The 15,491-nt window shown below is 50.5% G+C and overlaps 1 protein-coding gene across 2 annotated transcripts in view; it reads right to left on the reverse strand.

Moving 5' to 3' along the window:
- AK8 (adenylate kinase 8) overlaps positions 1-15,491 on the reverse strand; it is a 163,021-nt gene that overhangs the window by 145,583 nt on the left and 1,947 nt on the right. For both annotated transcript variants that reach the window (XM_033194892.1, XM_033194901.1), the window contains exons 2-4: positions 13,774-13,858; positions 5,577-5,626; positions 2,938-3,051 (exon numbers count right to left, since the gene is read on the reverse strand). In XM_033194892.1, the coding sequence (XP_033050783.1) occupies positions 2,938-3,051; positions 5,577-5,626; positions 13,774-13,858 (249 nt within the window). The remainder of the gene's footprint in view (positions 1-2,937; positions 3,052-5,576; positions 5,627-13,773; positions 13,859-15,491) is intronic.

Genomic DNA, 15,491 nt, shown 5'->3' on the forward strand with positions numbered 1-15,491 from the left:
CTATTGGAGGAGAGGGCAGCCTGGCTTCCTGCAAGCCTGGCGCAGCAGGCGGCTTCCCGGGTGGGCTCCCGCAGGTCATGGTTTGGTCTCCTGGGCGGATAGCCGCAGACTGTGGGGCGGAGTCTTGTGTTTACGGGAGGTCTGGCCATTGTCCACACTGAATATTCAGTCTCAGGAGATCTGGACTAAAACATCCATGGGGAAGGTCAAATGCTGTCTGGGTTTGCTTTAAAATGACCCAGGGCAGGGGGAGCAGGTGAGGGTGCAACCCGAGCCTAGACCGCCATGAGCTGACATCTGTCGAAGCAGGGGATGGATCCATGGGGGTTCTCAGACTATCCTCACTGCTTCTGGATATTTTTATGAGATTTCATAACAAACAGTTAAAAACAAAAATTCCTGGCCACTGTGAACCTCCAGCATCCTGGGGCACCATCCCGGTGGGCTTTGTGACACTGCCCGATTCCAGACCCTTCCATGCCTTGGAACATCACAGTGTGCCCTTTGGGAAGGCTTTGCTTAGTGTAAACTGTGGTTATGGCTCCAGGGAGTCCCTAAATCTTGCAGCCTATACCCCCTTCCCAGCTCAGAGCCAGTGCCTAGGACTTAGTAGGTCCTCAGGACTCATGTAAATGAATTAGTAAATGAATTGAGTGAAACAAGCCACCGATTAATTGCGTTACTGAAGGTTCCCCGGCTCCCATACCCTGACTTGTGCTTAGTTTTATGGGACCATCAGTCTCCTCACTGGCCGGAAGCTTCTGGGATAAGGAGAAGAAACTCATCTTCAGCTCTCCCACAGCACCGCAGGATAGTGCTTGGCAAAAAGGCAGTTAGGAAGTATTTTGGAAACCATTGGGAAATGCCTAAGATGGAGATATCTCGGTTAACAGTGGCAACATAAGAGAATTCTGCTTAAGACGGCAAAGCCAAGACTAGCAGGAGAAAATCAGGTATTTGAAGGCATCATTACTACTCGCAAAAAGAGCCATAAGGACTCCAAATCAGCAGACAATTTAAAGAGGACATTTAATGAGAGGCCTTGACTGGCAGGCACTGTCTGCAGACAAGGCCACACATGGCCGAGCCTGCCATGCGCCCACTCGCTCTTCAGAACATTTTACTCCTTGACGAGGCCTGACATCCAGGCCTTTCATCTTCCCTCTACCCGAGTTTCCGTGCCAAGGACCCCAACAAGAGACCCTTGAAAGCACTTCAGTGTGGTCTGAAATATGCTGATAATTAGCAAAACGAAACCCAGAAGGAATCTCCTTAAACTCCCTCCTCTCTGTTGAATTTTATAAAGCTAATAAAAACATTTTTATCCTACAAAAAAGCCTTACCCCAAAAAGCTTATCTTCTGCAGAAAATGAGATAAGCACTTTCTTTCTAAAATTATGTTCCCAGCCTGAAAGGCTGGTGTCCCCACAAGCTGAAGCCACATAGTCCAACTCTTGCAAGACCACAGGGGTGGCTGGGGGACTGAGTCGCCGTGGGGGCAGCCGCCTTGCTGAGGCGGGCTTTCCTTCTCCATCGAGCTGCTCATAGGCAGACTTGGGGCTGGGGGTCTGTCGAAGTCATACCCCTCTCCCTCTCTCTCTCTCTCTTTTTTTTTTTTTGTTAACACAGAGTCTCATTCTGTCGCTCAAGCTGGAGTACAGTGGTATGATCTTGGCTCACTGCAACCTCAGCCTTCTGGGTTTGAGCCATTCTCCCACCTCAGTCTCCCAGGTAGCTAGGAATATAGGCATCCACCACCATGCCCAGCTAATTTTTTTGTGCTTTTGTAGAGACAGGGTTTCACCATGTTGGCCAGGCTAGTCTCGAACTCCTGACTTCAAGTGATCTCCCACCTCAGCCTCCCAAAGAGCTGGGATCATAGGTGTGAGCCATCACGCCTGGCCCATACCCCTCATCTCTGAGAACTGTCATCCCTGCCAACCAGGAGTCTTCATGGCCACGTCTGAGCTTTGTGGCCTCACTGAGCCCTCACTGCACACCCCTCAACAGAGCTGACTGTGCCTGGGACACCTGACCAGCTAGCCTGGGCAGATCCCCCTTCCTGAGGATTTGGCTTTGAAGCTGCCTTTGTGGGTGGTCTGAACCGAGGACACAGGAGACAAGAATGGATTGGTGGTCATGAGTGGCTGGGAACATGACGAGAAAGACAGAAGAGAGGAGGAAGGGTCCCCACCTCAGCCTCCCAAGTAGCGGGGACTACAGGCACGTGCCACCATGCCCAGCCAGAGGTAATTTTGAAGAAATATTTTGAGTTTCTATTTGTATTAAAGAGAAATAATGTGATCAAGTCTTATATTTCCCTTTAGAAGATGTTTTTCAAATATTGAGCTGGTGGTCTTTTAGAAACAGAACACCCACACCTCCTGCAATGCTCCCCAACGTGTGTGAGAGGGACAGGGTGAATGGGCACTGCCCGGACCAGAGGGTGGGCTGCGCAGCAGGCTGCCCAGGGCTATAGGAGGCAGACGCCTCTAAGGTACAGAACATGGGGGCTTTCCACTCTTGGGGACAGCTGGACAGCTGCCCTTTCAACTGCTGGTGCAGCCCAGCCCTCCATCTCCTGGCGCGGGCCACCGGGTTCAGCCCTTGCCTCCATGCCTTCACTCGGCTGAGCCTAAGAAGAAATGGAGCAAGCCTGGACCATTCCACCAGGTGCTTGGACAAAATAGCCTCCTTCACTCGACTTGTGATCCCTTCCCATTGCAAAAACTCACCTCGGTACCCAACGGGACGTGGGCCCAGTAAGGAATTATCTTCTTCCTTCCTTCACATCCTGCCTGTATCTATTTTACTCTAGCATTTTCTTTTACTCAATCAAAAATGAAATGGAACAAACCAAGCAATGTCTGGGTGGCAGTGGGGGTGGCGGTGGGCACTGCCACTGTGTGCCTACCCCGTCCCCGGGGCCAGTCCTACCTTCCTTTGCAGATAAAGCCTTCTGGCTTTGGTGGCCGTAAAGGAAAACTCGTTTAAGACCAGGTTCTCCAGGGTGAGGAGACTGCTGTTTAGATGTTTGCAGAGCCACATGGCCTGAAGAGAGGAAAGAAAACAGCATTTTCATAAAAACAATAAATACACAAATAACTCCATTAAAATGCCCAGGTCCTTCCCTCTCTGACGGGAAAAGGTTGGCCATGGGAAAGCACAATTATTTCCAGCTGGAGGAAGGCCACCAAGGGAGACGCACCCAGAAAGCACCTGCTGGCCTAAGAGCCCTGCTCGTAGCATCTCTTCTTCTACCAGCATAGACTTAAATCAAGTGGGAAGACCTACAGGCGGGCTACGTTTTAGCTGACCTTAACATGCTTTCCACGCTCTGTGGACCATGAGTTTCATCTCAAGGAAGATTTAGAACAGGAACTTTGAGGACAGAACCTAAGGATGGGTAACAGCCCACACTCAGTATTCTTTTTTTTCTTAAAGATTGGGAGCGGGCATATGCTGGTCAATGGGATGTTTAGTTCATTGATAATTACTCTATAGTCTGTAACAGAAGAGTAAATTTTAAGAAAGAATAATGAACTAAAACAATCTTGACACCAAAATTGTGCTGATGACCCTTCCAGCCTTGAGATAGTTCTGAAGGCCCTTCCAGGACCCGGGGCTGGTGTGAACCTTCATTCTTCCTGTTCCTGTTGCTGAGAAACCTCAGTGACAGCATTGGGAAGAAGCCCTTTTTGACTGTACATCGTCTTATCAGAGCTGTGTGTCTCCAAAGGGCATTCAGGAGTGGGGACAGCAATTCACCAAAAGGCTTGCTGCTGAAACACCAGCTGTCGGGGCCTGACCTCGATAGGGAGGACAAACTCGATCACTTCAGCCATGTCGGGATGTGCTGAAAGCAAGTCTCTGCCCTCTGAATCTGCTCTGCCCGGCAGATTCCTACCAGGGACCAGAGAAGAGCTAGGACAGGACGAAGCACAGATGGCCCCAGAATTCAAATGTCAAAGATAAAAGGAGAGCCTCCCACTGAGCAACCAGACTCTTCCAGAAAAGCGAGTTCAACGAGCTTGTCTGTCTAAATGCAGAATCTGTCATCCTCACTCCCAATGTCAGAATTACCTGGGGAGTGTGTTCTAACTACTAGTTTTTGGGGCTCTGCTCTAGGAGATTCTGATGAGGTTGGTCTGCAGGGGACTCCAGGAACCTGCATTTTTCATAGCACCCTGGAAATGCCAATGATCAGCAGGTCTGGGAGTCCCTGGCTTCTAATTGTGAAACAGCAAAATGGTTGGACTCCAGTGGGATAAATGCAGAAACGCATGGAACCCTACAGTCTGATATGGAGGAATCAAATAGAAAAACTATAGACCAACAGGATGAGCAGATGGACAGATGAGTAGAACAGCTATACTAACTCCAAAAGCATAGCCCATGCAGGTTAGTTTAGGCAAGGATCAGTCATTTTAACTCCTTTTCAGAGGAAAGCAAGGTGCCAGTTAAATCGGGGAACAGCCTGCCCCATCCCGTCCATGACACATGCTCACAGCGATTATGTAGTCACGGAAGAAGGGTTCGCTGATGTTCAGCAACCAGGGTTTTAAAAGGTAAAAAGGGTTCTATCTCAGATGAATGAAATTTTAACACATTTTTGTCACTTAAAAGTGGACCTTAGGCCAGGCGTGGTGGCTCACGTCTGTAATCCCAGCTCTTTGGGAGGCTGAGGTGGGCAGATTACCCGAGGTCAGTTCAATACCAGCCTGGACAACACGGTGAAGCCCCATCTCTACTAAAAATACATAAATTTGCTGGATGTGGTGGTGCACACCTGTAGTCCCAGCTAGTCGGGAGGTTGAGGCATGAGAATCGCTTGAACCTAGGAGGCAGAGGTTGCAGTGAGCCCAGATTGCACCACTGCACTCCAGCCTGTGTGACACAGTGAGACTTTGTCTGAAAAAACAAAAAAGGACCTTAAAGATCGAATGTCCTAGAGGCATTCACTGTCCAGAAAATGGCACTCACTGTCCAGAAACTGGTGGTGTGTGAAAAAGGGTGAGCGAGGTGGGCCCAGGCACAATGGGGAGAGAACAAAGCAAATACGGCAACATGTTAAATTTGCATAACATCTGGGGGTTGGGTACATGAATATCGATGATACAGTTTGCTGTCCTTTTCTGATTCTTTTAAATATTTCACAATTAAAATGTTCAGAGTGAATCTTAAGATTCCAAGTCAAAGTCTATGAAATGTGTGTACTGTTGGACCCAGCACTTCTACTTCTGGAAATGCATCCTAAGGACATAACGAACGGTGAGCAAGGAGAGCGTGTACGCACACAAGAAAAAGCCCACAAAGGCGTCTCCAAGCATGTTAAAGAAATGCTCATCTCTGGATCTCTGGATGGTCGGGGCATTCTATTTTTGGTCTTTGGTAGGTTCTAGGTTTTCTGCTACAAATACACACTACCTTTTGTAATAAGAAGCAAATAAGAAGGAGGAGAAGGAAAAGAAGCAAAGCTCAGTTACGCTGCAAATTCATGGAGGTGCAGTCTCATTCCAGCTCTGGAGGATAAATGAGATATTACAGCATCACAACACTTAATATGATACACTTACTATCGTTGTTTTCCCTGAGGCAGGTGGACCTAATATTACAATCCTGGGCACTGTGGAATAAAAAGATTTGAATGTCACCACTCAACATGACAAGCAGCCTCCCATGTCTGCAGTACTCGGGGTGTACCTATTTCTTTCCTCCCCAGATTTCATTTTCTGCCAGTGACATGGCCATTTGTAACCCAGCAGCTCAGAGACACTCTTGCCATGGAACGCATTCTCTGTGTTTAGAGAGGTAAGTGATCACCGAGATGGTTTATTCTTCCACCTCCAAGGGGACATGGACACAGTAACTTGTTTACCAAACTCATAAATATCAAGAACAATTGGGATTTCAAACACCATAAAGCATTTTAAACAGGGACTTTGTCTCCAGGCGCTCTCTCCAATAAGGCTGTAATTTATGCAAATCGACCTTAGAAGCTTTTTTTTATGTTTATGCCTTTTTATTTAGCAAATTGTATTACCCATGATTTTACAGAGGGAAGTCATGGGGAAAACCCATTATTTACCTCTGTATGGGGAAGTGTATGGGCCAGATTTATAAAACCCGAGAAAGGAAAGTCTGTTTTCAAAGATGGACTTTTCTATGCAAATGGAAAACACTGGCAGCTTGTTCGATTTTAGTCCTGGCTGGTTTTGGTCCCACAGAATTCCCAACCCAGGCTACTGACAAGAGTGTGATATGAACCAAGGGCTCCTGAACCTGTGACCGAGAGTCTGGGCTCATCCGGCAGGTGAAGCTCTGGTGGCAGACCCAGGCCCTGGCCATCATGGAAGCTGAGAAGGCATTTTCAGCTTCTGGGGTGGGAGCCAGGGCAGAGATTCAGCAGCCCTTTCTCTGTTCTAGGCCTGTAACCTGGGGCAAGGCTTCCCAGGGTCCTCCCCATGGGGAGAGAAGCCACTGCAGGTGGAAAAACTGCTTGCAGGACAAGTCTGGAAACAAGATGGCTTTGAGAACACGTGGTCAGGTGAGAGGATAAGGTGAGACAGAGCTATAGTGGCTGCTGGCGACGGGAAAAGAGCTGACCAGCATAGGGAGAAGGGTGCTGGAAGGCATCACCCTGGGTTGAAATGAAGGGAACAGCAGTGGGGTCTGGACAGATGCATCCACACTGCCTGCCTGCTCAACACCATCTTGATTGGACCAGCTGTCCCTCTCCTTGTGGGGAGCCGGTAACCTTGGCCTGGCCCCTGACTCAAGGCGACAGATGAACAGATGTCCACTGCAACTCGCATGAGCCTCTAACGTCTGCATGAGAGCCTGTTCTGGCTGGGCTTCCGGGAGGGAATCTCGTCTCAGCAGAGGAGAGAGGTGCATGGCCTTCTAGTTTGGGGGCAGACACAGAAAAGGAACTAGACAGTGTCCTTTTGGCCAGCAATGTAATGGTTAGCACATCTACACCCAGCTGGCTGCTTGGGTTTAAATAGATCTTTGCCCAAAATCATGGCACCTTCTCATTTTTGGAGGAAGTCAAGGTAACTCACTGAATAATCCTCTCCTCTAACCTCAGAAGCTGTGGACCTTCTTATTCTCCCTATGGCTGTTCCTTCCACGTTCCTGCCTTGCCACCTGCCATTTCCCATCAGGAACGTCCTCCCTTCCCAGCGCCCAGCACCCCCAGCCTCCCACTCCCTCTCCCTCCCTGAGATCCTTGTTCTCGCTCCCTGTGGAGGCCCGTGATCAAGTGGCGGGCTGCCGCAGCCTTCCACACTGGTGAATGTCAACCCGCTACTGAGAAACAGGTGGAGTCGCTGTCCCCACAGAAAGAGAAGCTCCCAAGGGCAGAGACCGAGTCTTATCCTCCTGGATCACCCCCATGGCAGCCAGAACTGTGAGGAGCCACATACAGCGACCTTCAGGGCCACCTCCTTGGCTGTCCCCATCTCGTCCTATGGTCACTGTTTGTCACCTGTGTCACCACCATTACTACTGCCTTACAGAGGGCCCCCTCTGCCAGTCAGCATGTTTGGGTACAAGTGCAGAAACTGGATGCAGCTCAAGAAGAAAAGGGGGTTGACTGCTCACACCTGTAACCCCAGCACTTTGGGAGGCCGAGATGGATGGATCACTTGAGGTCAGGAGTTCGAGATCAGCCTGGTCAACATGGTGAAACCCCATTTCTACTGAAAATACAAAAAATTAGACAGGTGTGGCGGCACACACCTGTAATCCCAGCTACTCTGGAGGCTGACGCAGGAGAATCACTTGGACCTGGGAGGTGGAGGCTGCAGTGAGCCGAGATTGCACCACTGCACTCCAGCCTGGGCGACACAGCAAGACTCTGTTTCAAAATATCTATATCTATATCTACATCTATCTCTCCATCCCAGCGTGGCTCACAGAGTCCTACACAGGCTCGGAAGCCAGGCCCTCAGGGCTACCCCACAGGAACAACACCCCAGGCAAGGCCACCCAATGGGCTGGGAAGACACCACACAGTGCAGCCCGTGCCCATGATGCTGCTGCCACATGTGGGCACCGTGCCACCATCAACCACGCTGCCCTTCCACCCAGGAAGCAGGCCCTGTGGAGCTGCCAGGTAGTGCTCCGGGCCCTGCCTGTGACTCTGAGTCTGGATTCCCCTGGCAGGTGAAGCACTGGTGGCGGGCCCAGCCCTGACTGTCATGGAAGCTGGGAAGGTGTTTTTAGCTTCTGGGGTGGCAGCCAGCGTGGGCATTCAGCGGTCCTTTCTCTGTTCTAGGCCTAGGGCCTGGGGCAAGGCCTTCCAGGGCCCTCCCTGTGGGTGAGAGAAGCCATCATAGGAAACAGTGTGGGAAACACTGTTTGCAGGACAAGTGTGGAAATGAGGTGGCTTTGAGGACACATGGTCAGGTGAGAGGATGAGGTGAGATGGGAGCCAGGGTGCCATGGGAGGTTTGTGGGGAGGGGTGGCAGGGAGGGTGGTCAAGGGTGGAGGATCCTTGGGTCATGAGGCAGAGCTCTCACTTGGACCACGGGGAGAGCGCCTGCTTGGCCAAAGTCAGATGAGGGAGCAGTGGGGAACCTGGGTCCGCTCAAAGTCAGATGAGGGAGCAGTGGGGAACGTGGGTCCGCTCATGTACCATCGCCTGCTGCCTCTCTGGGGCTCTGACCACAGGCCCTGCTGAAGCTCCTCCAGACACAGACGAGACCCAACAGGGCTCAGGGCGCACAGAGCCCGAGGAGTGGGGAGATGCAGCTCAGCAAGGGCCTTTGGGGCGCAAACCTGACTCCTGAGTCACGCATTCGCCTGAGAGTTCCCGGGCTGGGGGCTGCAGGGGAAACCCTCCCCTTCCAGGTTTCTGTAAGTGGCACCCAAATGGTACACATCTATGAACAGACTTTAAAAGGGGAACATCCACGGCCTTTCTCCCCACCTAATTTCTCCCATACATTTATGTGATTAATTTCAGTCTCTTAAAATCTAACACCTTGAAACTCCAGCCCTGCTCATGAGTAATTATTTATAAACAGTGTCATAAAAGGCTGCTTGACTGCCAAGAGTAATCAACTTCTTCCAACCACTTCAAAGGAAATCAAAAAACCTTTCCATCCACAGATCCTTTTGAGGTTTAACTAGGAGCATGATTAAAATTCACAAGAAAACCCTTAGGTATTGGAGCTCTAATACACAGCTTTCTTGGACAAACGTTTGATAAAAAACGAAACATACCATTATATACACCATCGCCTGCTTTAATATTGCCCAGGGCTACTGTAAATGCTCACTTTGTACTAAATCTGCTTTTCTGGCGGCGAAGGGGCTGCCAGCCCACGTACCGGGGCTCTCTCTGCTCCCTCGTGTGCTCGCTCACCGGGATGAGTCCGGGGCCTTCTTTCCCTGTACACCAGTCACCGGGCATGTCACTGTGTGTGGCAGTTAACCCCAGGCCCAGTAAGAGGGAGGGTTGAGGTCCTAGCTACCGTTACCACAGGCCACTGCATGGCTGGAAAGGGGCACAATGATCTGGCACACCAGCCCAGGGGACTAAAACACACATTGGATGTCACGGGCCCCTCCAAGCCTCCCGCACTCTTCTAGGACACATGAGGATTGGGCTTAGCTGATTCGAGGCTTCTCCCACTCCTAGAAAAGTCACCAAGGCGGCCAGGCATGGTGGCTCATGACTGTAATTCCAGCACTTTGGGAGGCCGAGGCAGGTGGATCATCTGAGGTCAGGAGTTTGAGACCAGCCTGGCCAACATGGTGAAACCCCATCTCTACTAAAAATACAAAAGTTAGCTGGGCATGGTGGCGGGCGCCTGTAATCCCAGCTAGTCGGGAGGCTGAGGTAGAAGAATCGCTTGAACCTGGGAGGCAGAGGTTGCAGTGAGCCGAGATTGCGCCATTGCATTCCAGTCTGGGCGACAGAGTGAGACTCCGTCTCCAAAACAAACAAACAAAAAACAGAAAAAGAAAAGTCACGAAGGCAGGGTAGTCTCCCCTGTCTCCCTTCCTCCTTCCCATTTTTGCTCCACAAGCGTGGGCAAAGAGAGAGAAACCCATGGGTATCGCTCTCTTCTTTCCATTTCAGTGGTTGGGACTTGAGCCAAAGGACAAAATGTTCCAACATCCATGAAAGCTGCCAGCTGAGGGCCTGTGGTGGAGTGCAGGGCTGTGGGAAACAAATGAACTCTCTGAAACAGTGGTTCCTGGGACCCAGGGACTCTACTCCCTGACAGCATCTGGCCAAAAGCTGGACTTAGCTGTTCAGCAGGACAGACCCCCAGCTGGAGGCTGGCCCCCAGCTAGAGACGGCACAGGGCAGGTCTGGATCCAAGCCCCTGCTCGAGAACAACGGAGCAGGTGCAGTGCAAAGAAAAGAGCAAGGACTCCATGGAGGGAGCTTTGGGAAAGCCCCAGACCTTCGGATGAAGGGAAAGGGGCACTAAGGAGGGTGGGAGGAGCAGACAAAGGGAGGGAGGCGGCAGCGGAGGTGGCTGTCCAGCCAACATCAACTACATTCCATCCAAACCAGAAAGATGATGTTTAAACTTTAAAATTCTGATGAAGTGGACAGTTTGACAGTGGATTAAAGCTGCATACCGAGGAGTAAGATCAAAACATAAAGAGATTATTGATCTGCCTCAAATTTCTTGAAATTCAAGGCTCTTGAGTTTCAAGGTAAGCCTTGAAGTAGCGGCTTAAGAACACACAGGGCCGGGCATAGCGGCCCATGCCTGTAATCTCAGTGCTTTGGGAGGCCAAGGCAAGAGGATCGCTTGAGCCTAGGAGCAGGGACCAGCCTGGGCAACATAGTGAAACCCTGTCTCTACAAAAAAATTTTAAAAATTAGCCAGGTGCAATAGCATGTACCTGTAGTCCCAGCTACTCAGGAGGCTGAGGCAGGAGGATCACTTGAGCCCAGGAGGTCCAGGCTATAGTGGGCTGTAATCACCCCACTGTACTCCAGCGTCAGCAACAGAGTGAGACCCTGTTTCTAAAAAGAAAAATAAGAGGGAGGAAAGAAAAAAAGAGAAGAACATAGGGCATGCCTCAAGCAGGATTTTCAAACTAACAGCAGAAAACGTCAGTGCAACCTAATTTATGCGAGTTCAAGTGGTTACATTATTATCAAGCACTTTTTTTTAGACAGAGTCTTACTATGTTGCCCAAGTTAGAATGCAGTGGGTATTCAAGATGCAGTTGTGGCACTGTGGTCTTGAACTCCTGGCCTCAAGCGATCCTCCTGTCTCAGCCTCCCAAGTAGCTGGAGCTACAGGTGCACTACCACACCCAGCTTTCAAGCACTTTTTGTTTTTTTTTTTTTTTAGATAGGGTCTCACTCTGTTGCCCAGGCTGGAGTGCGGTGGTGCGATTTTGGCTCACTGCAACCTCCACCCCCTGGGTTCAAGCAATTCTCCTGCCTCAGCCTCCTGAGTAGCTGGGATTACAGGCATGTGCCACCATGCCCGCTTAATTTTTGTATTTTGTTTTTGTTTTTGAGACGGAGTCTCACTCTGTTGCCCAGGCTGGAGTGCAGTGGCGCAATCTTGGCTCACTGCAAGCTCTACCTCCCGGGTTCACACCATTCTCCTGCCTCAGCCTCCCCAGTAGCTGGGACTACAGGCGCCCGCCACCACGCCTGGCTAATTTTTTTTATTTTTAGTAGAGATGGGATTTCACCATGTTAGCCAGGATGGTCTCGATCTCCTGACCTCATGATCTGCTCGCCTCAGCCTCCCAAAGTGCTGGGATTACAGGCATGAGCCACCGCACCCAGCCAATTTTTGTATTTTTAGTAGAGATGGGGTGCCAGGCTGGTAAGCACAATTTTTAATTTAGAAAAATCTATCAAGCTTTTTACTACTGGAAACTCGATGTCGTACCCCTGGAAGCCGCTACCCATGGTGCATCAGGGATTTCCCATTCCTTCAGCCACCACTGACCGGACCAGAGTTTCACGGCTTCCATCTGGTTTAACCAAACATGTCCATTTCACAAATGAGGAAAGTAAGGCCAAAGACAGCCACGATCTCTCACGTCTCTACATTTTAAGATGAATGAGCTGCAGGGTACCTGACAGCAGGGAGGGAGGTGGGGGGTGGCAAGACAGAGGATTGTGCTGCACCGCACTCTCCACTCGCTCTTGGTTGACTTTTAGTCTGACTTTGTTTTCGCTTTACTTTTACTTTAGCTTTTACTTGGCTCTTACTTCACTTTTACTTTGTGTTTCCTTTTGCTTTGCTTTCCCTTTGCTGTCCATTCTTCCTCTGGTGGCGGTGTGAGATAGCTGCGTGGGGGCAGAGTTGCTGTCTGCAGCTCTGGAATAACAGAGTTTAGCAACACCCAAGCTCCCAGCACCCATTCGGCCTCAGGGTGGGGGCGGGGGAGAATGCAGGAACTTCTTCCTCTGGCAGACGGAGTCAGTGAGGCCTGGGGGTGAGCCTAGGTCTGCAGCAGTAAGGGCCACTCAGGAGGGCAGGGTAGGCTTAACACCCACCCTAAGAGCAGGTGAATCTGGAGAGACAGAACCTCCCACCTGTGCCATGTAATAAACAGCCAACCAGAGAAAGAAGGTCTCTAAGAGTCGCTGCAGGGCAGAGTAAACTGCACCAGGAAGGTGGGGTTGGGGAGAAGGCAAATCGGACATCGGGAAGGGGGTCCCGAGGCCACCCCAGCACCGCACCACCCGCGTCTGGGCATACAGGACTCTCAGTCAACATCCGCTGAACAAGGGAATGTCCAGTGAATCAGCCATTTGCACCTAACCAGAGGCTCAGAAAAGGGCCTCTTTGTTGGCCCTTTGTGGGGTCTCTTTGAACTTGCCCGCCTAGGTCCATGCAATGGCATCGGGAGCCAAGACTCCCTTCCTCTGCTGCTCCGCAGCCAGACCTGGATGTGCCAGGACCTGCATGCAGGGCACGAGGAAAAGGCTTGGAACCTCCTCTCTCACCCTTTTTTTTTTCTTTTAACTACCTAGTGTCATTTCTCACCTTGGGCCTTCTGAACCTCCACACAGGGCATCTCTGGCCTCTGTCCTCAGCTGTACCAAGTGCTAATTTCACTGGTGCGCTGGTAGCTCCTTCAAAGCAGCTAATTCCCCAATGAAAGAAACATAAAAGCTCCAAGACATCAGTCCTACCCAACAGCCCACACAGGACAGGACTGACCCTCCACTTGGCAAAGGGACCAAGGGAGTAGAGTGAGGGGCCTTCCTTGTGTGAGCGCCTCCCTCCTCCCCGCTCCTGCGCTCTGGCCTTGGGTCGGCTGACCTGCACCGGCCAACTGCAAAGGTTTGGGGAGCTCGGAAACGCGTTAACAGGCTCTGATAATGAGACCGTCAGAAAAGCCCAAGAGCTTGCCTGTCTAGGTAGACCAGAGACCAAACTTACACCTGACACGTGGAGTGATCAGAGAGCGGAAACGCAACAGGCGACAGCAGTTAGGGCAGGCAAAGGCAGTAATCATTGATTTCATGGGTCATTCTGGGGTTTTCATTTTAGTAACTTGGCAAGAGAATTTTTATCAGTTGTGCTCCAAAAGAAATTAAGGCATTTTTCAATGAACCACCAAATCAAGTTGTTGAAACCCCTCCCTTCTGACCTCCCTTCAGACACAGGTAGGACAGAATGGTGCTCAGCTATCTTGGGGTGGGGCAGGATCCCTGGAGAGGATGAGGAGAAGAAGGAGGAGACAGAGGAGTCAGGGAAGAAGGGGGAGGAGGAGGCGAGGGGAAGATGGGGAGCGGAAGAGCCCCAGCCAGTGCTCACCATTGTCGTTGTCTTTATGCAAGTGCTGGATCATGAAGGGGATGGGGTCCTCAGGCTGATGGATCAGGAGTTGCTCCAGCATGTTCTGTGGGTGCAGGGCAGACACCCAGGTGGTTAATACCTGCAGGGGCACCTGGTCACCATAGATACCAGCTACAGGGCCTGCTCTCTCCACTGCACCCCACCAAACATGACTTCAACCTGGGACCCAGCCTGTGCCCCAGCTGGCATCTGCTTGGGTCCTCATGAGCAGAGGCATGAGGGGGGCCATGTGGTGCTGCTGCAGAGGCACCTGGGGGAGGCAGAAGTGGGGAGCCCTGCCCCTGATTCAGAGCAGGCAGTCCAGGGCTCTCTCCCCTGGGGTTCTTTGGGCTTCCCAGACGAGCCTTCTCCAAGTTCTCAAGCATCACCGTTCCCCTCAGAGCCTCAGCGGATGCTGTCCCCTTAGCTAGGAAGCTTCTTCCTCATCCTCATCCTGGCTAACTTCTGCTCAGTCTCAGATCTCAATGGGAACATACCTTGAGAGTATGTGCACTAGGCAAACACATCAGATACTCCTGCACCTGCCTGTGGGCATTGCCCTTTTCCATGCCTCACCCTGTTCCTACTCACCAGGCCACCATCCTCCCAGCAGGCCATGGGTTCTTTGGGCCTCCTTGTCTGCCTAGAGCCCTTGGCACCCCAATGCCTGGCAGTCATAGCAGATGGCCGGCGCAGATGTTTGCTGGGGAACATGACCATCACCACTACATGTGTCTCTCCAGAATGGAACAGAATATTACCGGCCAGATTTCTAAATAGTCCTAGGATATTCTGGCCATTTCATCCAATCAGGCAAGCATATCAAGGGAAAGCAGATTCTGGGGTTGCAGAATCCTAGGCACAGAAATGAGGAAGAGCTCATACCAGCTGTGCTGCTGCAATAAGGGGCATCCTTCAGTCCCAGGGACAAGGAGGGAAGGACTGTAGTCCTCTTGGAGTGAAGGGAGTGTGGGGCAGGAAAAAGAGCACCGAGCCGTGAGAAGTCTTGGTTCCAGCCCCATTGTATCTCACCAGCAAGTCCCTTCCCTTCTCTGGGCCTCAGCTACTCCGCCCGTTCAGTAGCACAGCTGGAGAGAACTCATGTTTGTATATCACTGGTGTGATGGGATGAGACGATTTTTGATGGTTCACACATAAATATTTTACATTTCATGTTTAAATCATTGTGTATTTAACGTATTGGAAAAATAAGTACATCAAATCAATAATTTCAAGGATATCACTTAGGATGAGGCAAAAGCGGCTATTTAATTTTTTTAAAGGTGAGTTGATTAAAACAAGTGATTAGTTTAAATGGAGGTGCAGTAGTGGTTATGCAGATCTGTCCATGTGATATAACTGCACAGAACTGTATGCACAACAAAAACATCAATGCAGGTAAAAATGGAGGAAATCCAAATAAGGCCTACAGTTCAGGTAACCCTCTTGTATTAATGCCAGTTTCCTGGTTTCGACAATGTGCTACAGTTATGTTAGATATTATCACTGGGACAATGGGGGAGGGGAGACCAGAAATCCATACTATTTTTTAACTTCCTGTGAACCTAAAATTATTTTAAAATCAAAAGTATAAAAAATGGAAATGGTCAAAACCATGGAGGGAATACACAGATGACTAAGGACTGGAAATAATGGACTGAAAGCTTTCTTGTTGGGAGGCAGAGGCAGAAGGACTG

The sequence above is a fragment of the Trachypithecus francoisi genome, unplaced genomic scaffold (genome assembly GCF_009764315.1).
Source record: "Trachypithecus francoisi isolate TF-2019V2 unplaced genomic scaffold, Tfra_2.0 Contig01585, whole genome shotgun sequence".
In the NCBI taxonomy this organism is placed as follows: domain Eukaryota; kingdom Metazoa; phylum Chordata; class Mammalia; order Primates; family Cercopithecidae; genus Trachypithecus; species Trachypithecus francoisi.